The sequence below is a fragment of the Herpailurus yagouaroundi genome, unplaced genomic scaffold, assembly GCF_014898765.1.
Source record: "Herpailurus yagouaroundi ecotype Mexico unplaced genomic scaffold, PumYag 67690, whole genome shotgun sequence".
NCBI lineage: Eukaryota > Metazoa > Chordata > Mammalia > Carnivora > Felidae > Herpailurus > Herpailurus yagouaroundi.
Genome location: NW_024420490.1, coordinates 4,189,210 through 4,212,554, shown reverse-complemented (window position 1 = coordinate 4,212,554; position 23,345 = coordinate 4,189,210). Strand labels below are relative to the sequence as shown.

The following is a 23,345-nucleotide window of genomic DNA, read 5'->3' as shown; positions in this document are numbered from 1 at the left end:
ATTTATTCCCATATTACCTTTCTTTTGTCTCTGGTACATAGGATACATAGCCAGTCATCTCATTGAAGTTCACACATTTAATATGTGAAAGAGCAAGACCCGGAATCTAATAACTTAGGATCACAACTGGAACTAATGTTATTTTAAAGGCTATGTGTGCTTTTTGTATTTAATATTTTAATGTTTCCTGCCTTTATTTGGGAAAGTTTCTAAACAAATAGGTTGCTATTTTTTATGATTTTATTTATGAACACAATAAATGTAGGTTTCTAGTCTTTGAGAAAATGGATATATTAAGAGGCAGAGGATTCTTAGAAATATTTACCCTAATACTAATTTTTTTCTCATATTGTGGTATATTGAAAGTTTTTTTTTTTTTTTAAATTGCTATATTGTAAACCATTCTACCTGGCTTTAGAGGTACTTAAAGTTAAATACTTTTAAGTTAACTATGTAAATTAAACTTTCAACTTTTGTAATTTCTAAAACACTAATGAATTAGTTTTATTTAACTTAGCTTCAGATTTATGCATCACTGGTTATAAATTAACAACCTACGCTGGTGTGAAGTGTCATATTGTAGCCTAATTCTTTATGCAGTTGTGACCACATAGACCAACCAGGAAGGAGGGCAGCAAACTTCCAGATGCTTTGAGTATAAAGTTGCAGGGTCCCAAGGGTTTAGAGGAATTCCTCTGGTCCATAGGGAACTGTGGAGGAGGGGAAAACCTAGAATCAGGAAACATTCCTGTCTAGTGGTATAGCCTATCAGTGACCATCTTAGCTCCTTTCTTGGTAAAATCCTTCAGTTTTATTGGGTTCCCCAGCCCCCACCTCTCACAGAAAAAGCTTTAATTTCTAGGTAGAACTCGGTGGTAACATAGCATTTCTTCCATAGCTTTGTAAAATATTTTTGATGATGTTTGATAGAACTGGCATATTAGAGTTTCTCTGTTGGTAGTTCAGATACAAACTGTATGAATAGGAACTTGTTTCTTAAGAGTAAAGTAAAATGCTTTGAATAGGTTTAAATGAGATTGTCTTGGGCACTGTTAGCTGCTTCGAATGCTGGTTTATTTTGTGGTTGTGTGTGTGGTGTGTATATGATTTAGGTTTTTTTTTTTTTTAATTTAAAATTTTAAGGGAGTGGGTTTTAAAATCTGAACTTTTGATCTTTTTAAAAAGTGTAACTAGTCATTTTATATAGTTGTCTTATTTTGTAAAGCCCTTCCTATGTAGAATTTTCCTTTTGAACCCTTTCAAAGTTAGTCTTTTGAGAAACATTTCAGACCTTCCATTGAGCAAACAAATACTCTATCCCCCACCCCTACCCCCACCTCAGTCCCATTTTTTTTTTTTTTTTTTTTAAGAAACAAAACCAGAAATTATGGCTGCTTTTGTTTTTTTTTCAGGGGTGCATAGAGGAGTATGTGGTTTCTGTAACTTGGTCTTCACCTTTCTCTAATTTTTAAAATTAAGATTTTATAGTTTTTAGGACATATCTTTACCACCCATTCCCCTCTTTTTATACAACTGTGTATGTTTAGTAAAAACCACATAAAGCAGCATTTTTTCCTTTATGTTATAATGGGTCAAAAGTAACAGACATACATGTAATTAAGGCTGTAAAAAGTTCAAGGTGTGTCAGTGCCATGAGAAAGCTTCTGAATGAACACTTAATTTTAAGTATTTGTTTAGATTTTTGCACTTAATGTAGCTTATGATAAAATACAGGCTATACTTAATTTATTTAGTACTCTTTTTGTTTGGCATAAATGAAATAGAAATGCTATCACCCCAAACTATTCACTCAAAAGCCATGAAATTTAAAACAGCTGATATTTTCTTTTTCATACTAACAGCTTGGAACAAATGTTTTGCTTGTGCAAATGAGATGGCTATTGTGATGCAAAGAAGTATCTTGAAAAAAACCAAATGTCCTTTCTCTGTTTTGAGTATTTCAGTTAAATACTGCAATAATTGTAAGCAGAGCCTGGAAGTTCTTTCTTGTTTCTGTTCTGTGATATATTTTAACAAGTTCTCTTGTGACTTTTAAAATGTCTTGGTTTTAGGACACGTGGTTCGGCGGGGATAACTTTGTCTACAGACGCAATGGGTTAGCAGTTAGATTTTGCAAGTCTTCTCATTTCTTTCCAGATTCTCTGACCCAGGGTAACCTTTGGTTCTTCTCTGAAGGCAGGAGTGAGGGAAGTTTGAGCAGGTGACTGATGATCACTGTCCATACAGCCCACAGACAATATGTGAATTACTTTAGCAGTCCTCTTAGTCCCTCCTCCCACTCTTCCTCCCCTTAAACCAACAAATGCAAATAGCCTCATCCCCATTTGCTAGAAATCTAGGCTTGCTCTGGCAACATGGGCTTTGTTGTTGACTCGCTTTCTCCAGAAAGGCAGTTTTATTTCTGGTAAAAGAGAAAGGCTATCAAGTGGAACCTAAGTCACTTTAATGGTAAATATAGCAACAGCTTGTTTCTCTGGAATATTTCTAAAGGTAGGAATTACCCCAAAGTTTCTTTATATTGCAGTTGAAGTACGGTTAAAGAAATTCATTGTCTGCTTTGTTAGCTTTTGTGTACTAAATATCCAATCATTTCTATTATCTCAAAAAATTCTCTTTTTTGCTCTAAATATTACTTACTGAAATTGGTGGTACTATTATTTGATTAGTCTTTTATAAAAATTGTTTTATGGTAGAAGGGAAAAATCAGTCTGGTTATTTTTACCATAAAGATGGCTTTAAATAAAGAAAGAACAACCCTATTGTGACTCAAACTTGATAATTTAAATCTCCAGTTTGTGATGGAAAGTGTTATCATATATTTTTCTATAGCCTTGAGGAATATGACATGATTTTTCATTAGAATTACCTGGGACTTAGTAAAAGTATTTGTACAGTAATAGAGATGTGGATAACATTTTACTAATTAAATATCGTGTCAGTACATTTGGTTTGTGGAAATCCTAGCAGTGACTGCTATGTTGTTGTTGTTTTTTTTTTTAACAGCATAATGCAAGTCATTCTGTAAGAAAAAAGGTGCTGTGATTTAAAAATTGAGTGGCTTTTAAAAGCTCAGAATTGTTAAATGAATTATGAATTGACCTGAAACAACTGAAGTTGCTTCTTTTCATGTGAACTTTCTTCTGAAAATATTAAAGGTGTTGGAAATTGTCATCTTCTTTAATGTCATTGTGACCAAAATCTTGGTTTCTTTTGAAGTGAGCAGATATGAGTAGCGATTGTGAAATATAATGGTCTTCATGGGAAGCACCCCCATGAAGCTGAAGTGAGTAGTTTACAGAGCGTCTGTGATGGGGCAAGTATTGTTAAAAGAATGCTCTTAATGCCCTTCTAAAATTTAATTGTGATTTCTAGCTGCTTCTTGCATTTTTTTGGTTTCCTTTCTAGGCTGAATGCTTATATCATTATATAACAAGTTAGGAAAACCATATAAATTCCACTAAATTAGATTTTATTTTAATTTAGCATGTATGCCAAGAAAAAAGGCAGTGTCATTTATGTACAAGGTAAATAACTTTAACTGGACTTTTGTATTTTGTTTAATTTAGAGAGCTACCCTTTAACCTTTTAATTGTGTTTGGGATATTTTTCCCTGTAGCATTTTTGTAAGTTTTCAGTAACCTTATAGAATATTCTATACAGATTAAGGTATGTTTTATAAGGTGTGTAAAGGGTGTCTTTTCTCTTCTTGAATCTGTTTGTCTTAGATCTCCAAGTCTTATTTTGAAATGGGGGAGACGGAAATTAAAGCTACAAAGACTTTCAGTATATTGGTTTTGGTTTAGTTGTCCAGACATAATTTTTAAAAGCTCCTAGAAAAGACATAGCAGCATTTCCCAAATGGGGATGCTCTGTCATACCGCCCCCAAACAAGCTCTTTTAAATCAGATCTTTACTTTTGTGAGTGAATGGCTTGTTTTTCTTTTTATGTGGGAGTTATCTTTTATTGTATGTTTATTTTATATTATTTTTTAACAAGCTTTTTAAAAATGTTTACTTTTGAGAACAAGTGAGAGAGAGAGAGAGAGAGTTGGGGAGAGGCAGAGAGAGAGGGAGACAGAGCATCCCAAAGTGGACTCTGCACTGACAGTGGAGAGCCCGATGTGGGGCTCAAACTCACGAACCACGAGATCATGACGTGAGCTGAAGTCGGACGCTTAACCAACTGAGCCACCCGGGCACCCCTATTTTATTATTTTTTTTTTATGTTTAGTTTTGGGAGAGAGAGAGAGAGCAAGCTTGTGCAGGCAGGGAAGGGGCAGAGAGAGAGGGAGACAGAGGATCCAAAGCAGGCTCCACACTGACAGTACAGAGCCCAACGTGGGGCTCAAACTCACGAACTGTGAGATCATGACCTGAGCTGAAAGACATTTACCCGACTGAGACACCCGGGCACCCCTTATTGTATGTTTAAAGTATTTTTAATACTGTAAAACTGTGGTTCTTGGTTTTGGGGAGGGAAACCTACCTAGGTCATGAGGAGACTCAGGAAAGACAGTGGAGGAGCGAAGGCAATAGGGCTGGGCCTGTTCACACTATTGGATGCCAACAATGCCAACTAAACCATCTCTTCTTGGTAAATGAGCAGGGAACTGGGCAGAACATTCAAGTTAGAATAGGTCCAATAAGGGTTAAAATATGAAAAGACAGTACCATTTCCACAAAAACTGGGGACAGCTACCACTAAGAATTAGAGACCTTCTTTTCCTTTTTAACTTTTTCAGTGTTTGCCATTCTTTTTCCTTGTAGTGATTAGTTGTAAAACAAATAAACCTTTTAAAATGATAGGGCAGGGGGCAGGTCTCAAAAAGAACTTTTATACTTGTTTTGGGCACAGTGAGAAAGTGAGAAAAGTGAAAAAGTATCTTAGAGGTCTTTAAGTAATGGTAAAAGGAAGAGTGATAAGCAGAGGCCTTTGGGAGGTGTCTGACCAAGACCAAGAGTGCCCCTGCTACTGTGAATGGAAATAGAGACCATGTGTCTCTGCTGGTCAGCTGCTTGGCCAATAATGATGCTTTTACAGTTCTATTCTGCTGAGTCAGCCTGGGCTACTGAGGGGATCTACTCTTTAATTCTGAAATTGCTGGAGACAGCTGCAGATTCTAGAGGTCACTGCCAGTATGCAGTGAGTCTGCATGGGTATCTCTACTGTTATTTTTTAGTGGATTCTTGTATGTCTTTACAAGTTGTATGGCTTTTTATCAAAATAAAATATTAGTAATGCTTATGTCAAATAATTGTTTTCTTTAGAGACATGACTTGTTCTGTTATTTAAAAAAGTGGCTAGGTTTGGGGCACCTGGGTGGCTCAGTCGGTTAAGCGTCCAGCACTTGATTTCAGCTCATGTCATGATCTCATGGTTGTAAGATTGAGTCTCGCAATGGGCTGTGTGCTGTGCTTGGAGCCTGCTTAAGATACTCTCTTTCTCTTTCTCTTTCTCTCTCTCTCTCTCTCTCTCTCTTTCTCTCCACCCCCCCCCCCCCCGAGAGTGGGAGGGTTATGTTTGTGAGGGCATTTTATAATCGTTATGACAAAATTGGAATTGTAGAACAATTAGAAAACAAAGCGATAGGGTAAAATCTAAAAATTGCTTGTATTCTTGCCTGTATTCTTGCCAGTATTCTTGCCATCCTCTAATATTTTGATATATAAACCTTAGGATATTTTAATTAAAAAATCAGAAATATTAATTAATTGCCAGTAGTCATTGAGACCAGCTGAGGATGTCTTTAGAAGCGTGTGTTGTATTCTGTTCCATGTATACAGAACTGTATTGGTTTGGTCCCATCTACTTAAGTATTCTTGCTTTGTTATTATAATAATTAATAGACATAAAATGTGTTTGGATTATAAATGTTTCATTTTGAGAAAATACATAAGAAAATTTAGAGTACAGAAGGTTCTCCTCTAATATTTGATGCATTTTTCCCTTAAGGGTTTATTTAGCCAAGAGAATTTAAAAAAAGGAAAGCCCCTAAATACTGGATTATTAAGGGCATGTTGATAATTTGTTTTTAGCACCACTTTAGATATTTTTATCTGTGGTTTACACAGAAGCTCCCTCAAATTTGAACCTTAAGAAATGTTTAACCCAACTATTTAATTCTGCATTTGAGTTTGTTAAGATTATAGAAGAAAATATTTTAATTGTCTTTTCATTGCTTACCTCACTAGTTTAAAACAGTACCCACTTTAAGCAAGGAGCATGGGCTTTTGGGTGAGACAGTCCTGAATGTGAATCCCGTTCCTACCACTATGAGACTAGCTGTGTGATACTGGATTAGATGTTACTTAATGCACTAAGCCTCTGTTTTCTTCTTCTTCTTCTTCCTCTTCCTCCTCCTCCTCCTCCTCCTCCTCCTCCTCCTCCTCTTCTTCTTCTTCTTCTTCTTCTTCTTCTTCTTCTTCTTCTTCTTCTTCTGTTTTTGATGCAGGGCTCAAACTCATGGTTCTAGAGATCATGACCTGAGCCAAAGTCAGATGCTTAACCAACTGAGCCACCCAGGTGCCCCAAGCCTCTATTTCTTTATATGTAAAATGGGGATAATAATACTTGCTTTACAAAATTATAGAAACAAATTTTAATAATGTATGCAAAATATTTGACCCATTCGAAGTATATAGATTTCTTTCTTTTTTCCCCCAGTGTTGTGTTTTATTTTTTATTTATTTATTTTTCAACATTTATTTATTTTTGGGACAGAGAGAGACAGAGCATGAACGGGGGAGGGGCAGAGAGAGAGGGAGACACAGAATCGGAAACAGGCTCCAGGCTCTGAGCCATCAGCCCAGAGCCTGACGCAGGGCTCGAACTCACGGACCGCGAGATCGTGACCTGGCTGAAGTCGGACGCTTAACCGACTGCGCCACCCAGGCGCCCCAAGTGTTGTGTTTTAAAATGAGGTGCGATTCACATAATATAAAATTAACTATTTCAAAATGCACAATTTAGAGTCACTTAGTACGTTCATAATGTTGTACAACTACCACCTTTATCTAGTTTGGAAATATTTTCATCACCTTAAAAGAAAACCCTGTACCCACTAAGCATTTGCTTCCTATTCTCTCCTCCCTCTTGCCCCTGTGACCACTAATCTGTATCCTGTTGCTATAGATTTACTTATTCTAGATATTTCATATAAATTGAATCATATAGTATGTGATTTTGTGTTTGGCTTCTTTCACTTAGTGTAATGTTTTCAAGGTTCATTCATGCCATTTCAGCTACCAATACTTCATTCCTTTTTATGGATGAATAATATTCCATTGTATGCATGTGTAACACATTGGTTATCCATTTATCCATTGATGTACATTTGAGCTGTTTCTACCTTTTGGCTACTGTGAATAGTGCTGCTGTGAATATCCCTGTACATGTTCTTATTAGAGTCCCTGTTTTCATTTATTTTGGGTATATACCTAGGAATGGAATTGTTGGTTCAAATGTTACTTCTGTGTTAACTTCATCTGCTACTGCCAAACTGTTTGCCGCAGGAGCTGCACCACTTTACATTCCCATCAGCAATGTATGGGGGTTACTGTTTTTCTTTTTAATAGCCATCTTAGTAGGTGTAAAGTGGTACCAAATTGTGATTTTGATTTGCAGTCCTTCCTTCATTTTTGAATGGAGTGTATTCTTAGAAGTTAATTTTTTTTTTTAACACATTGTCAAAGGTTATCTTTTATTTGGTTTGAGACAAGGTGTTTTCCTTTAAACAGACAAACAAAAAATTAAACATTCATTCCATATATCTTGGATTACAATGCCATGGGTTTGGGCATTTTGGGGTTACCATAACAGCAGCACCTTAGAAACTGGGTGAGAGGAAACACTACAGATAAGAGATTTTATTTCCCCCTTTCTTAGAAGTTGATTTTTAAGTTGGTTGATTGGTATTTGAAGTTTTTTTTTTTCATACAGTGTTATATTAGTTTCAGGTGTACAAAATAGTGATTCAACAATTCTATACATTACTCAGTGCTCACCACGATAAGTGAACTCTTAATTCCCTTCATATATTTCACCCATCCAGCCATCCATCTCCCTTCTGGTAACCACCAGTTTGTTCTCTGTAGTTAAGAGTCTGTTTTTTGGTTTGTCTCTTTTTTTTCTTTTCTTTTCTTTTTTTTTTTTTTTTAAGTTTATTTATTTTTGGGACAGAGAGAGACAGAGCATGAACGGGGGAGGGGCAGAGAGAGAGGGAGACACAGAATCGGAAACAGGCTCCAGGCTCTGAGCCATCAGCCCAGAGCCTGACGCGGGGCTCGAACTCACGGACCGCGAGATCGTGACCTGGTTGAAGTCGGACGCTTAACCGACTGCGCCACCCAGGCCCCCCTCTTTTTTTAAATGATTTTTTTTTTAAGTTTATTTATTTATTTTGAGACAGAGAGAGAGAGATGCAGGAGGGGCAGAGAGAAAGATGGAGACAGAATTCCAAGCAGGCTCTGCAGTGTCAGCTCAGAAACCTGTGCGGGGCTCAAACTCACTTCCTGTGAGATCATGACTTGAGCTGAAATCAAGAGTCAGATGCTTTAACTGACTGAGCCACCTAGGCGCCCCTGTCTCTTTTTTTTTCTTTGTTTTGTTTCTTAAATTCCACATGAGTTAAATCCTATGGTCTTTGTCTTTCTCTGACTGACTTATTTCTGTTAGCATTGTATTCTCTAGATCCATCCATGTTGTTGCAGATGGCAAGCTTTCTTTTTTTATGGCTTAGTAACATTCCAATGTATGTATGTGTATATACATACACACACACACACACACACACACACACACACACCCCACATCATCTTTATCCATTCATCTGTCATTGGGCACTTGAGTTGCTTCCATAATTTGGCTATTACAAATAATGCTGCAGTAAACATAGGGGTGCATATATCTTTTTAAATTAGTGTTTTTATATTTTTTGGGTAAATACCCAGTAGTGGAATTATTGGATCCTATTGTAATTCTCTTTTTAATTGTTTGAGGAACCTTCATACTGTCTTCCACAGTGGCTGCACCAGTTTGTATTCCCACCAACAGTGCAAAAACGGTTCCTTTTTCTCCATATCCTCACCAGCACTTGTCTCTTGTGCTTTTGATTTTAGTCATTCTGACAGGTGTGAGGTGATATCTCATTGTGGTTTTGATTTGCATTTCCTTGATGGATGAGTGGTATTGAGCATCTTTTTATGTGTTTGTTGGTCATCTGTGTGTCTTCTTTTGAGAAATGCCTGTTCATATCTTCTGCCCATTTTAAATTATTTGTTTTTGGGGTTATTGATTTGTATAAGATCTTTATATATTTTGGATACTAAACACTTATCAGATCTGTCATTTACATGTATCTTCCCCCATTCAGTAGGTTGCCTTTTTGTTTTGTTGGTGGTTTCCTTTGCTGTGTAGAAGCTTTTTATTTTGGTATAGTTGCAGTAGTTTATTTTTGCTTTTGTTTCCCTTGCCTCAGGAGACAAATGTAGAAAAGTGTTGCTATGGCCAATGTCAGACAAAATTACTGCCTGTTCTCCTCTAGGATTTTTATGGTTTCAGATCTCACATTTAGATCTTTAATCCGTTTTGAGTTTATTTTTGTGTGTGGTGGAAGAAAGTGGTATAATTTCATTCTTTTGCATGTAGCTGTCCAGTTTTCTCAGTGCCATTTGTAGAAGAGATCATCTTTTTCCCATTGCATACCCTTGCCTCCTTTGTTGAAGATCAATTGACCACATAATTGTGGATATATTTCTGGGCTCTCTCTTTTGTCCCATTGATGTATGTGTTGTTTTTTTGTGCCAGTACCATACTGTTTTGATTGCAACAGCTTTGTAGTATATCTTGAAATCTGGGATTGAAATACCTTAAATTCTGTTCTTTTTCAAAATTACTTTGGCTGTTTGGGGTCTTTTGGGGTTCCATACAAATTTTAGGGTAATTTGTTCAGTTTTGTGAAAAATGCTGTTGGTATTTTGATAGGGATTGCTTTGAATCTATGTATTGTTTTGAGTAATATGGACATTTTAACAATATTGGTTCTCCCAATCCATGAACATGGAATATCTTTCCATTTGTGACATCTTCCATTTCTTTCATCAGTATTTTATAGCTTCTAGAGTACAGGTCTTTCACCTCCTTGGTTAACTTTATTCCTAAGTATTTTATTATTTTTGGTGCAATTGTAAGTGGGATTGTTTTCTTAATTTTTCTTTTTGCTACTTCATTATTAGTGTATAGAAATACAGTGGATTTCTGTCTATTGATTTTGTATCCTGTGACTTTACTGAATTCATTTATTAGTTCTAGTAGTTTCTTGGAGTTTTTAGGGTTTCTATATATAATATCATGTCATCTGGAGATAGTGAAAGCTTTATTTCTTCCTTACCAGTTTGGATGCCTTTTATTTCTTTTTGTTGTGTGATTGCTGTGGCTAGGACTTCCAGTACTATGTTGAATAAAAGTGGTGAGAGTAGACATCCTTGTCTTACTCCTGACCTTAGGGGAAAAACTCAGTTTTTCATCATTGCATATAATGTTAGTGGTGGGTTTTTCATATATGGCCCTTATTATTGAGTTGAAGTATGTACCCTCTGTAACCTTCTTTGTTGAGGTGAAGCATTTTTTTCCCAGCAAACTGTAAAATGTTGTTATTAAACCATGGTGGCCTATTTGATGCATAAGCTACCCAACTTGTTTCTATGGGAATATAAGACCAGAGACAAAACTTGGATGTTAAACATTTATTCATTTAACAAACATTTCTTGGATGCCTGTTATGTGGCAGGCCCTCAACCACATGTTGGAGGTATAATAATGGTTTGAACTTACATAGTTCCTTCTTCTAAAGGAATTCACAGTGTAGTGGGACAGGTAGATATCTAAGAAAAGATAAGATGCTGTAATAGCTGTGCTGCTAGAGATAAATGCAGTCTGTGAAGTTTATTAGCATGAAGTCCTATGGTTTGCCTCGGAGCTTAGTGCTGGAATTTTGCAGTGCTCGTGATTGAGCTCGTCATTGACATGAGAGGGAAGGCCTTTCCTGGATCAGCTTCTGCAAGGCAGTAAGGGTCAGAATATTTGGGGACCTGAAACATGATTATGACTGAATCTATAAGGATAGTTGGAGAATAGAGGATATGAGATTGTGAAGATATGTAGAGGGCCTTGGACACCAGGCCAAAGACTTTAGATTTTAGCATATGGGTAATGTGGCATCACTGAAGATTTTCTTTTCAATGTTTGTTTATTTTTGAGAGAGAGACAGACAGACAGACAGCATGAGCGGGGGAGGGCCAGAGAGAGAGGGAGACACAGAATCTGAAGCAGGCTCCAGGCTCTGAGCTGTCATCACAGAGCCCTATGCAGGACTGGAACTGAAGTCAGAGGCTTAACTGACTGAGCCACCCAGGTGCCCCAGCATCACTGAAGATTTTTAAGAGGAAAAGTGACATATAGTTTGTATTTTAGAAAGATCATGATTATGTGCTATCAAATATGGATTGTAAAGGTTAGCCAGGAATGCTAGTAAAGAGGCTAGTGCTATACCTTATGTGAGAAGTCATTTCATGGGCATAAAGAAGAACACAACTAGGAAGTACTTCAGGTAGGCTTGGTTTCACACGTCGATGGTGGAAGAGTACAAAGATGTCTTCAAGATTTCTGATTACTGATAATTGAGTGTAAAAGGTAATGTCATTCAAGATAAGCGTGATGAATTTGGTTTTGGACATGTTGAGTGAGAGATGCCTATATATAAGATTATTGAGTTGGCTATTGAAAACACAGCTCTGGAACTTGAGAGAGGCCTATGATGGGTAGGGGGTGGCTTACGAATGCTTAAGTGGGCAGAAGAACATGAGAGCAAGCAATTTGGTGATCATTATATGTAGGCAGTAGCTGAAATCAAGGGAGTGAACTAAAAGCACTCAAAACTGAGGTGGGGGTAGGGGGAAGGTGACTAATCCTGGGGAACACCACAGGAAACATGACAGAGGTATAAGAAGGACCAGGAGGGAGTGGCTGTGTGAAATCCAATAACGAATTTAAAAAAGAAGACATCATCAAAAGTGTTTAGTGCTATTAGGAGGTTGTGGGTTACCTTAGCATTCAAAGGTTCCCTAAAAAGAGGTGTCTAAAAGTGTAATTGCAGAGGGTTGAAAAATAAGAAAATGGCAGTGGTAGTGAACATGGGCTAGTCTTTTAAGAAGTTTGGTCATGAAAGGAAGGAGGAAAGGGATCAGAATGTCGGTAAATAGGAGATCCTTATTTGGATGAAACTTTTTTTCTTGCATTTGTTAAGCATTGACAACAAGGTTTCCCTGATATCCCACCCATTGATAGAAGAGGGCCAGGAGCACCCTCAGGGCCTGGAAAGAGAAGGTGAGAATCAAGGCAGGGCTGCTGCTGATGGTAATGGTAATGCTGCTGCTGCTGCTGCTGCTGCTATTAACAGTTAACATTTATTGAAATATGTACCATGTGCCACATGCTGAATTTAAATAATTGTCCCAAGACCTCATAATTATTATGTGGTAAATCTGGATTTGAACCTAATTAATCTAGAACCAGTGTCTCTCCCTAGATAATGAGAAGCAGGGAAGGGAATAGGTTATTATGACCAGTTGGTACAGGAGTCCCATGCCCAGCTGATCTCTACTCTGCTTCTTCTGAGAAAATTCATAGTCCTCACCTGGCTTCTGGCTTCCAAATATCTGCTGTGGTATTAGGAACATGCTTCCTTGTTTTCCTTTCCACTAGTAACTACCCCCTGTGGTTTTCTTTAAGAGTTTTTCTTAGCTTGGGGTGCCTGTGTGGTTCATTCGGTTAGGCTTCTGACTCTTGGGTTCAACTCAGGTCATGATCTCATGGTTCATGAGTTCAAGCCCTGCATCAGGCTTTGCGATGGCAGTGCTGAGCCTGCTTTGGATTCTCTCTTTCCCTCTTTTTCAGCCTCTCCCCCACTTGTGCTCTTTCTCAAAATATAAATAAATAAATTTAACATTTTTTTAAGTTTATTTTTGAGAGAGAGAGAGCAAGTGCAGGAGTACGAGCAGGGGAGAGGGAGAGAGAATCCCAAGCAGGCTCCGTGCTGTCAGCACACAGCCCAATGGGGGCTCGGTCCCACAAACCATGAGATCATGACCTGAGCCGTGGCCCAGAGTCAGAGGCCCAACCCACTGAGCCACCCAGGTGCCCCTAAATAAATAAATTTTAAAGAAATTTAAAAAAGAGTTTTTCTTAGCTAATTTGAAGGTTTCTTTCTTTTTTTTTTTTAAGTTTATTTATTTATTTTGAGAGAGAGAGAGAGAGAGAGTACACACAGGAGGGGCAGAGAGAGGACGAGAGAGAATCCCAAGCAGGCCACTATCAGTGCAGAGCCTGATGTGGGGCTTGAACTCAGGAACTGCGAGATCATAACCCGAGCCAAAACCAAGAGTCGATCGCTTAACTGAGCCACCCAGGCACCCCTTATTTGAGGCTTTCTAAAATGAGTTTTTTATTGCTGAAGATAAGGAAATATACATTTAAAAGACTCTCGGGGCACCAGGTGGCTCAGTCAGTTAAGCATCCATCTTTGGATCGGGTTATGATCTCACAGTTGGTGAGTTCAAACCCCTGCACTGGGCTCTCTGCTGTCAGCGCAGAGCCTGCTTCAGGTCCTCTATCCCCTTCTCTCTGCCCCTCCCCATGTTGTGCACATGTTCTCCCTCAAAAAAATAAAACATTAAAAAAATAAGTAAAAATAATAAAAGACACTTAGCATGCTAATGGGAAGGGAAAGTTACTCTTATATGACAAGAACAGTCCTTGGGTATTCAAAAGGCTAATTTCAGAGGAAAAACAGACTCTGGCTGTTATCAAATGTTTAGTTTCTCAAGCAGGGTTTCGCTTCTGGAATGGCATGGGTGGCTTCCTCTGGTACAGGTTGGGAGAAGAGAGAGGAGAAATGGGGCAGAATCTGAAACACCAGTCAAGGGAGCTGGTGCTTTGGTATGGGATGGTAGCAGGAGTGAATGAAGGAAGATCAGGGGGTTTCCCCTTTGCTCTTACTGCCGCCCACGACCAGTTTGTGGCAATGTGAGCTCGTTCTATCAGTCAGGGAGCAAAATTCCAGATAGAGGCATTGGGTGCCTCAAGTGAGCTTTTGTGACTATCAGGCCTGAAGGTTGGATAGTGATAGTGTAAGTGTAGCCATCTCTATTGCTATGTCTATGTTTTGCAAAGTTGAGGCTTATATTGTTTCTTTGTGTTTATAGTTAGCAGTATGAAGGATTTTTTTTAATGTTTATTTTTGAGAGAGAGAGAAAGAGAGTGGGGGGAGGGGCAGAGAGAGAGGGAGACACAGAATCCAAAGCAGGCTCCAGGCTCTGAGCTGTCAGCACAGAGCCTGATGTGGGGCCCGAACCCACAGGCTGTGAGACCATGACCTGAGCCGGAGTTGGACACTTAACTGACTGAGCCACCCAGGTACCCCATAAGTTTTTCTTTTTAATGTTTTATTTATTTTTGAGAGAGCACGTGAGTGGAGGAGGGATAGAGAGGGTAGGGGGGGACAGATCTGAAGCAGACTCTGTGCTGACAGCAGCGAGCTCGATGAAGGGCTCGAACTCATGGAAGATCATGACGTGAGCCGAAGTTGGACGCTCAACTAACTGAGCCCCCTGGGCACCCCTTGAAAGATTTTAGTATAAATGATAGTTTAGTTGTACATGCAGTTTTAAGAATAAGGAAGATGACTTGGAAAGAATTGCTAAATCTGAAAAAGGTTCCAAAGTCAAATGTTTCCAATGACAGATGTTTTCTTTTTGACTTAGTTTTGGTTTTTCCACACCATATCTTGCTTTTCTGTTTTTGGCTGTTCATAATTTGACTTTGTTTATTACTTGCCTCAAATTCAAGGTATCTGTTTTTACAGTAATTTCTGCTCTTCTTGTCATATGGCTGTGTAATACACTATTCAGTTTATTTGAGGAGAAGGAAATCATGTATCATTGATCTACTTAAGGAGATACGAATTTTATGGATATACAACTACACTCACAGGATACACAAACTGTATGACTGGGGCCATATCTATTTCTTCTGAATCTCCTAAATTGCCTAGACTGGTAAAAAGTATACACTAAGTATTGAGTAAATAAATGGTGGATGGAAAATCTGGAGAACACTAAGCAACCATACCTCTTAAGTCTTTTTAGATCAAAAGCAAGATACATATTAATTCAAATCTCTAATCCATTTTAGTTTCTGTTCCAGTCAGCCATGTGTAAGCTAAACCAGCACATGTGGAACAGTAGCTGGAAATAGGGGGTTGCTGTTCATTTCTAAGTGTATTTCTTCTTCTGTGGTAATTATGTGTGCAGCTGTCTTCACAATTCAGAGAAGGCAAGCACTATCTTTCAATAATAAAGTGTCTTCATGGGTCAGCAGAAATGTATATTTAATGAGTACTATTTGGAAATAAATATTAAACAAGGTTAAATTCCCAGGCATGAAAAGTTTTACCAGTGTGTTTTTGTCTGTACTTACTTGTTAATGTTTTCTCTTTGTAAGTATGCCTCCACACCTGTTTTTTTTTTTTAAAAACCTAAGACTCCTTCTTAGAGAGCACCTCCTGACTAGTAAAATAGCACGTAGGAATTCACAAAGTTGTCTTTTGCCCCCCACCATTCCCTTTTTTTTAAAACTTGTGCACTTTGACTCAGGGGAGTGAATTTAATAGCCTTTTTTTGTTTGAGGGCAGAAAGCAAGGTAGCATATTAGAAAAAGCATGCACTTAGGAGACCAAACTCTCTTAGCCAAATGGGTGATCTTGGCTGAGTTACCTCACCTCGCAGAGCCGAAGTTTCCTCATGTATAAAGTGGGGAAATGGTACCAACCTCAGGAATTTTGGGTGGATTAAATGGGATAATGCATATTGAAGTGCCTAGCCTGTAATGGGTAGCCAGTAAATATTGGCATCTCTCTCCTTTCTTCTGTTCCCCTTGTTCCAGGCTTCCAGGCCTCCTCTTGACTTTATTTACTTCCTCTGATGGTTTCCCAAAATTTACTAATTTTTTCTGCATTTCCACAATTCACTAACTTCTCATCTCCTGGACATTTTTCTTACCTGAAGTTCTCTGTTATATCTGAAGATGAGCTGAAGAACCAGTACATTTGGTTAGGTATTCATATAAAAATTTTATTAAAGATGGTTAGTATACCTTTCTATATTGTACATACTTTTTTCAAAAAGGTTTTTGTTCACTTTGTGGCTACTATGAACACACGGTTTTAGGACTATATATAGTTTGTGTGTGTGTGTTAATTTTATTTTTGTGCTGTGCTTTTCCCCCCTCAGTGCCCGTTACAAAGAGTATAGCAAAAACACAGTCTTCTCTTCCCAAAGCGGCCCCACATTCAATGCCGTCTCCACAGAAAACTGCTGTAATATTACCAACGCAGCAGATCAGGAAATCAAGTCGGATTAAACCACCTCTCCATACTTCAGCCCCCAAGAAGGGAAATTCTGCTAAAAATACCACACCAAGGAAAAAAGCCCCAAAAAAGGTTAGTTGTATCTCTTCCTGATTTGTTGTACTCTGGTTATTTATTATAACATACAGTTTAGGATCATACTAACAGTATGATGAGGCCTTTTAGGAATATACTGTGCAAAGAGTATACATAAGGCTTTTTAAAGCCCACATAGCCATGAAGATTGGTATTTGTTTTTGAGTGTTTATTTATTTTGAGAGAGATACTAGTGTGTGTGCACATGTGGGAAGGGCAGAGAGGAAGGGAGGGAGAATCCCAAGCAGGCTCCACAGTGTCAGCACAGAGCCCACTTGTGGGGCCCGGATCCCATGAACCATGAGACCATGAACTGAACCAAAGTCAAGAGTCGGCTGCTCAACCAGCTGAGCCACCCAGGTGCCCCTGGTATTTCTTTTCTTGGGTAAACTTAAAACTTTGAATAATGTTTGACTTTTTCAGAACCACATTGAAAATACTGTGTGGGTATATTTACGTTCAGGCCAGTTTATTTAAAACTCAGTATACTTTAAATTTTTTTTTTAACATTTATTCATTTTTGAGAGACAGAGACAGAATGCGAGCAGGGGAGGAGCAGAGAGAGAAGGAGACACACAATCTGAAGTAGGCTCCAGGCTCTGAGCTGTCAGCACAGAGCCTGTTGCCGGGCTTGAGCTTTGTGACTGTGAGATCATGACCTGAGCTGAAGTCGGATGCTTAACCAACTGAGCCATCCAGGTGCCCCAAAACTCAGTATACTTTAAAAGTGAGGTGAATTTTACTATACATAAATTATACCTCAGTAAAGCAGATGGAAGGTGGAATCAGAATGATGAATTCAATGATGCTAGAGTCACATACCACCTAAGTGATTCCTGCAAAGAAAACAACTTTAAAACCTGGAAATAATAGGAAAAAAAACTAGCTACTTGAAGATACTGGACAGTGAATGGAAGCAGACACACTGTGGTTCAGGAGAGTACACACAGGAGATAGGAGTGTTACACAAAATTCTATATCCAGCAAAAATATTCTTCAGGAGTGAAGGTGAACTAAAGATATTTTTAGATAAAAACATCCTTAGAGAATTCATCACTGGCAGACAAGCACTATAAGAAATGCTGAAGGAAATTTATCTCTGAGTGAATGCAAATGACTTTGTGTTTTGCTTTTTTCCTCTTAATTTCTCTCTGTCTCTCTTTTTTTTTTTTTAAATGTTTTTATTTATTTTTGAGACAGAGAGAGAGCATGAGCAGGGGAGGGGCAGACACAGCATCCGAAGCAGGCTCCAGGCTCTGAGCTGTCAGCACAGAGCCTGATGTGGGGCTCGAACTCAGACTGTGAGATCATGACCTGAGCCGAAGTCAGACGCTCAACCGACTGAGCCACCCAGGCGCCCCTCTCTCTGTCTCTTTTAATGTTTTATGTTACTTTTGAGAGAGAGAGAGAGAGAGAGAGAGAGAGAGAGAGAGATACAGAGTGCGAGCAGGAGAGGGGCAGAAGGAGAGGGAGACACAGAATCTGAAGCAGTCTCTAGGCGCTGAGCTGTCAGCACAGAGCCCAATGCGGGGCTCAAACTCATGAATGGTGAGATCATGACCTGAGCCAAAGTTGGATGCTTAACCAAGTGAGCCACCCAGGTGCCCCCCTCTTAATTTCTTTATAATAATGTGACTAAAGCAATAATCATAATATGGTCTTACGGGGTAATGTAATACATGTAGCATGATAGAATACATCATTATATAACATCAATACATAACATGAGGTAATACATGTAATACTTAGTATAAAGGCTTTGAGTGGAGGATACAGATTTATATCATTGCAAGGTTTCAACATTTTATGTTAAGTAGTACAATGTTAAATATGTAGATTATACATTATAATCCCCAGGGCATATTGTAAAAATACAAATGCAGAGAAGTATAGCTAAAAAGCCAATAGGAGAACTAAAATGAAATTCTAAGGAATATTCAAGTAACTAAAAAAAAAAAAAAAAGAGGGATAGAGGAATAAAACACAAAGGAGACAAATAGAAAAGAAATAATAAAGGGTATACTAAGACCCAAACATATTAATAATTATTTTAAAAGTTAGTGGACTCAGGGCACCTGGGTGGCTCACTTGGCTAAGCATCCTATTCATGATCTCTGTTTCCTGAGTTTGCTACACTGTCAGTGCAGAGTCTGCTGGAGGCTCTCTTTCTGTGCCCCTGCCCTAACACATGTGCACTTGCTCTTTCTCTCTCTCTCTCACAAATAAACTTAAAAAAAAAAAGTGGAGTAAACTTTCCATTTAAAAGATTATAAAAATGGATTTAAAAAAAACCCAAATGTATCTGGTCTACAAGTGATACACTTTTAATATAAAAACATAGAATCTTCCTAGATGGATTAGAACTAAAATAAAAGTATTACTTAAACATTTCTGAGTTTAGCCATCTGAATATATATATATATACATATATATATATATGTATGTATGGGTATATATATATATGTATGTATGTATACATATGTATATAACATTTGTTTTGTTTTATCTAATGTTTGCAGTATGGAGCAAAATGACAATACCATTTTGATTTTAAAATTCTTAAATTGGGGTGTCTGGGTAGCTCAAGTCAGTTGAGTGTCTGACTCTTAATTTCCACTCAGGTCATGATCTCATGGTTTGTGAGTTCGAGACTTGCATCAAGCTCTTGCTTACAGTGTGGAGCCTGCTTGGGATTCTCTCTCCCTCTCTCTCTGCCTGCCTCTCTCTCTCTCTCTCTCTCTCAAAATAAATAAAAACTTTAAAATAAAATGCTTAAAAGAATACTGGTATTTTTATTTCAAAAAGCATTCAGAATTTTTAAATAAAAATTAAAAGTCAATAAATGTGAATATATTTCAAATATAAAATCATCAACATTGAAAAAATCAAATAAGCAGGTTATTCTAATGTAAATCATTAGCAGATTAAATTTTTAAAATTCAAAATAAATTGCATAGGGGCGCCTGGGTGGCTCAGTCGGTTAAGCGTCTGACTTCGGCTCAGGTCATTGATCTCATAGTTTGTGAGTTCGAGCCCCGTGTCTGGCTCTGTGCTGGCAGCTTGGAGCCTGGAGCCTGCTTTGGATTCTGTGTCTCCCTCTCTCTCTGCCCCTCCCCCACTCACACTCTGTCTCTCTCTCTCTCTCTCAAAAATAAATAAACACTAAAAAGAATTTTTTTTTAAATTGCATAAAATTAAGGAAAGTTACGATATTTAAAGGGAAATAATTTTTTTTTAATTAAGTAGGTTCCACACCCAACATAGGGCACAAACTCAGGACCCCAAGATCAAGAGTCACATGACTGTCAGCCAGGCACCCCCAGAAATAATGTTTTATTTTAAATGCTTTTTAAAAATTAAAATTATCAAGGGTGTCATTGATGCATATTTTTTTTTTAATTTTTTTTTTCAACATTTATTTATTTTTGGGACAGAGAGAGACAGAGCATGAATGGGGGAGGGGCAGAGAGAGAGGGAGACACAGAATCGGAAACAGGCTCCAGGCTCCGAGCCATCAGCCCAGAGCCTGACGCGGGGCTCGAACTCACGGACCGCGAGATCGTGACCTGGCTGAAGTTGGCCGCTTAACCGACTGCGCCACCCAGGCGCCCCCATTGATGCATATTTTTAATGTGTATTTTCCAGCTGTTGAAAAAAGTCTTTGTGATTAGTTGGTATAATGATGAAGATAAAACTACATGAAGTTTCTCTTTATGCCTTTATTTTCAAATAATTTTAGTTCTCATTTGACAATTTTGAAAAGGTGTTTTTGAAAATACTGTTTATAAGATGGGGGGGTCGGGTGAGGGATAGATTGATAGATTTTATAATTTTTTTTGATAATCTATTTTTTGTTTCAAAGGAAGAATTTTATTAAAAAAATTTTTTTAAGCTTATTTATTTATTTTGAGATAGAGAGAGGGAGGGAGTGCTATCACCTGGGCAGGGGAGAGGGGGAGAGACAATCCCAAGCAGCCTCTGCACTGTCAGCACAGAGCCTGACACAGGACTTAATCTAACGAACCATGAGATCATTACCTGAGCCGAAGTCAAGAGTGTCCACACTTAACTGATTGAGCCACCCAGATGGCCCTCAGAGGAAGAATTTTAATTCACTATCTTCTCTGTCTTTATTATTTCATCATGAAAAGATGAAGATTCTCATGTGGTTACCTATATCTCTGTTTCAGTACTGTCATGGCATAGTTTAATTATTTAGGAAACCTTTGAACTAGAGTATGAATTATTCTTTACTTTGTCCATTCTCCACACATACCCCCTCTTTAAGGATTCTAGTGGTATAGAAGCACATTTTTCAAATAAATGTACCTTTATTCAATATAAATAGCTAATGCAAGCATACTATATCTTGGTATGTCTTAAGACATAGGATTCAGATTTCAGATTTTTAAAATACTGTAAGAACAATAATATATTAACACAGTAATTATAGTTCAGTACTTAAAAATAATATGATTTACTGGAATACAGAGAACCCCAATGACAGTCATTAATTTAAACAAATAAGGAAAATCCAACAATATTGAATGTTATCCTATTTTATCCTCCTTTATCCCTGCTTTTAAAATATCCTCTATTAGGGGCACCTGGGTGGCTCAGTTAGTTAAGCATCTGACTTCAGCTCAGGTCAGATCTCTTGGTTCCTGAGTCGGAGCCCCATGCTGGGCTCTGTGCTGACAGCTTGGAGCCTGGAGCCTGCTTCAGATTCTGTGTCTCCTTCTCTCTCTGCCCCTCCCCCACCTGTGCTCTGTCTCTCTCTGTCTCTCAAAAATAAACATTAAAAAATAAAAATATCCTCTATTATTACCTTTTCTAGGTATAAGAGCTCCTTCTCTGACATTGGAGAGCCATGTTTGAAGGTAGCTCCAAGAAAACTCCAAGAGTTGATACATAGTAAACAAAATGCGAGTGATATTTAACAATGTCCAGAAGGCATTTGGTTTTTACCAAATATAATAGACATAATTTTATATGGGCTTTAGCAAGCCACTTATAATTTTTTAAAAATTATCACATATAATATGGAGAAATGCAGGCTAGATACAGTAAAAACCAGATAAGTGACTGCTTTGTAAAGACAAACTCTGTCCTCTGCTTTGTTGAGGTCCCCTACCCCATTTGATGTATTGCTGGATTAGATTTACAGGCTTTTCTTTAGCGGTGTGAAAAAAAATAGTTGTACAGGGAACCTCAGAAAATAAAACAAGTTTTATAGAGTGAACTATTTTGGCTAAGGCGTGACCAGTTGGAGGAGGGATAACCCTGGGAATTCCAGCCTGTTGGTCTCTTCCTCTCCTACCTGACCAGCTCATGGGCCCTTCTGAGAGCACAGTTTGGAAAGTACTGTAGCTTGTGACACACACAGGGGTTTCCAACCCCAAGGGCTTCAGACAGCTGATCATTTGTGAACCAGTGAGGCTGATAATTTTTTGACCTCTGTCTTTAGGAATTTTTAAAAATGTGTAATGTATACTTGTGCTCTTTTTTTTCTTTTTTTTACAGGAAAAATATTTTCCTGTTATGTGTTCTACATCTTCAGCTTCTATAAATTACCTGATCAGACATCATCGTGCTTATAATAGGGATGCCACTCCTGGATCATCTAAAATAGTGATGTCTACAGGTAAATTAGTATTTTTTAGAGAGTATAAAATTACTAATCTTTTACTCTGTGTTATTTTAGTGTCTTTGAAGTCTGAGGACTAAAATAAGAGGAGAACAACATGCTGATAATCACATTTTTGAAGCATTTTTCATATTAAAGTATTTTTAAATTCTGGTTATTCATTTTGATGTTAAGGAAAAACTGTTTAAATACACAAATCAGTTGAAAATTCAGTACTCTTAAAGTATTTTATCCATCTTAGTAAGATTTACAAAATTCACATTGTTGTCAGATCTGTTTTTGTCTTCCCTTATTTCATGATGTCTTTTTGTCTTGTGTAAAGCTACCTCAAATCTTTTTAAAATGCCTTTTAAGGGGCGCCTGGGTGGCTCAGTCGGTTAAGCGGCCGACTTCGGCTCAGGTCATGATCTCGCGGTCCGTGAGTTTGAGCCCCGCGTCGGGCTCTGTGTTGACAGCTCAGAGCCTGGAGCCTGTTTCAGATTGTGTCTCCCTCTCTCTGACCCTCCCCTGTTCATGCTCTGCCTCTCTCTGTCTCAAAAATAAATAAACATTAAAAAAAATAAAATGCCTTTTAAAATCTTGACAGATCCTTGCCTGTCAAGGGGCATGATGACTTTAAATTATTCTCTGTTATGTGAAGAGTATAAAATGACACAGACCTAGATTGAACAATCCCCCTTTTATTTGTCATCTCTTGTACATTTTCTTGTTCCCTTCCTTTTTTTAAAAGCATGTACTATTGCTTTTTTCTCCTTGATCTTTATCTCCCTTATACTTTTTCTCTTCTGTTGATTTTTCTCCCAATTTTACTTTCCTCACTAAAAAGAGATTACTTTTTGAAGTAGAAAAGATCACCTAAAGATTATTGTAACATACTCAGTTTATTATTTCCGATTTTTAGGCCATTAGCAGGAAAGACTAAATGAGTATAATGCAAAGGAGATAAAACATTGAAATCTTTGTTTAGCTTCACTTGTGTTCAGTAGGGTTTTGTCCATGGCTTAAGATTTTTTAATGTTTATTTATTTTTGAGAGAGAGAGAGTGTGCGTGTGCGCACGGGTGGGGGAGGGGCAGAGAGAGAGGGAGGGAGGGAGACACAGAATCCGAAGTAGGCTCCAGG

At 38.0% G+C, this 23,345-nt stretch overlaps 1 protein-coding gene across 7 annotated transcripts in view; it reads left to right on the top strand.

The window, feature by feature from the left end:
* The window catches only part of SCML2 (Scm polycomb group protein like 2), a 101,262-nt gene that overhangs the window by 62,183 nt on the left and 15,734 nt on the right, over positions 1–23,345 (top strand). For 6 of the 7 annotated variants that reach the window (XM_040468230.1, XM_040468225.1, XM_040468229.1 and 3 more), the window contains 3 exons: positions 12,323–12,403; positions 16,366–16,574; positions 22,101–22,221. In XM_040468230.1, the coding sequence (XP_040324164.1) occupies positions 12,323–12,403; positions 16,366–16,574; positions 22,101–22,221 (411 nt within the window). The remainder of the gene's footprint in view (positions 1–12,322; positions 12,404–16,365; positions 16,575–22,100; positions 22,222–23,345) is intronic. The other variant, XM_040468227.1, reaches the window with a different exon arrangement.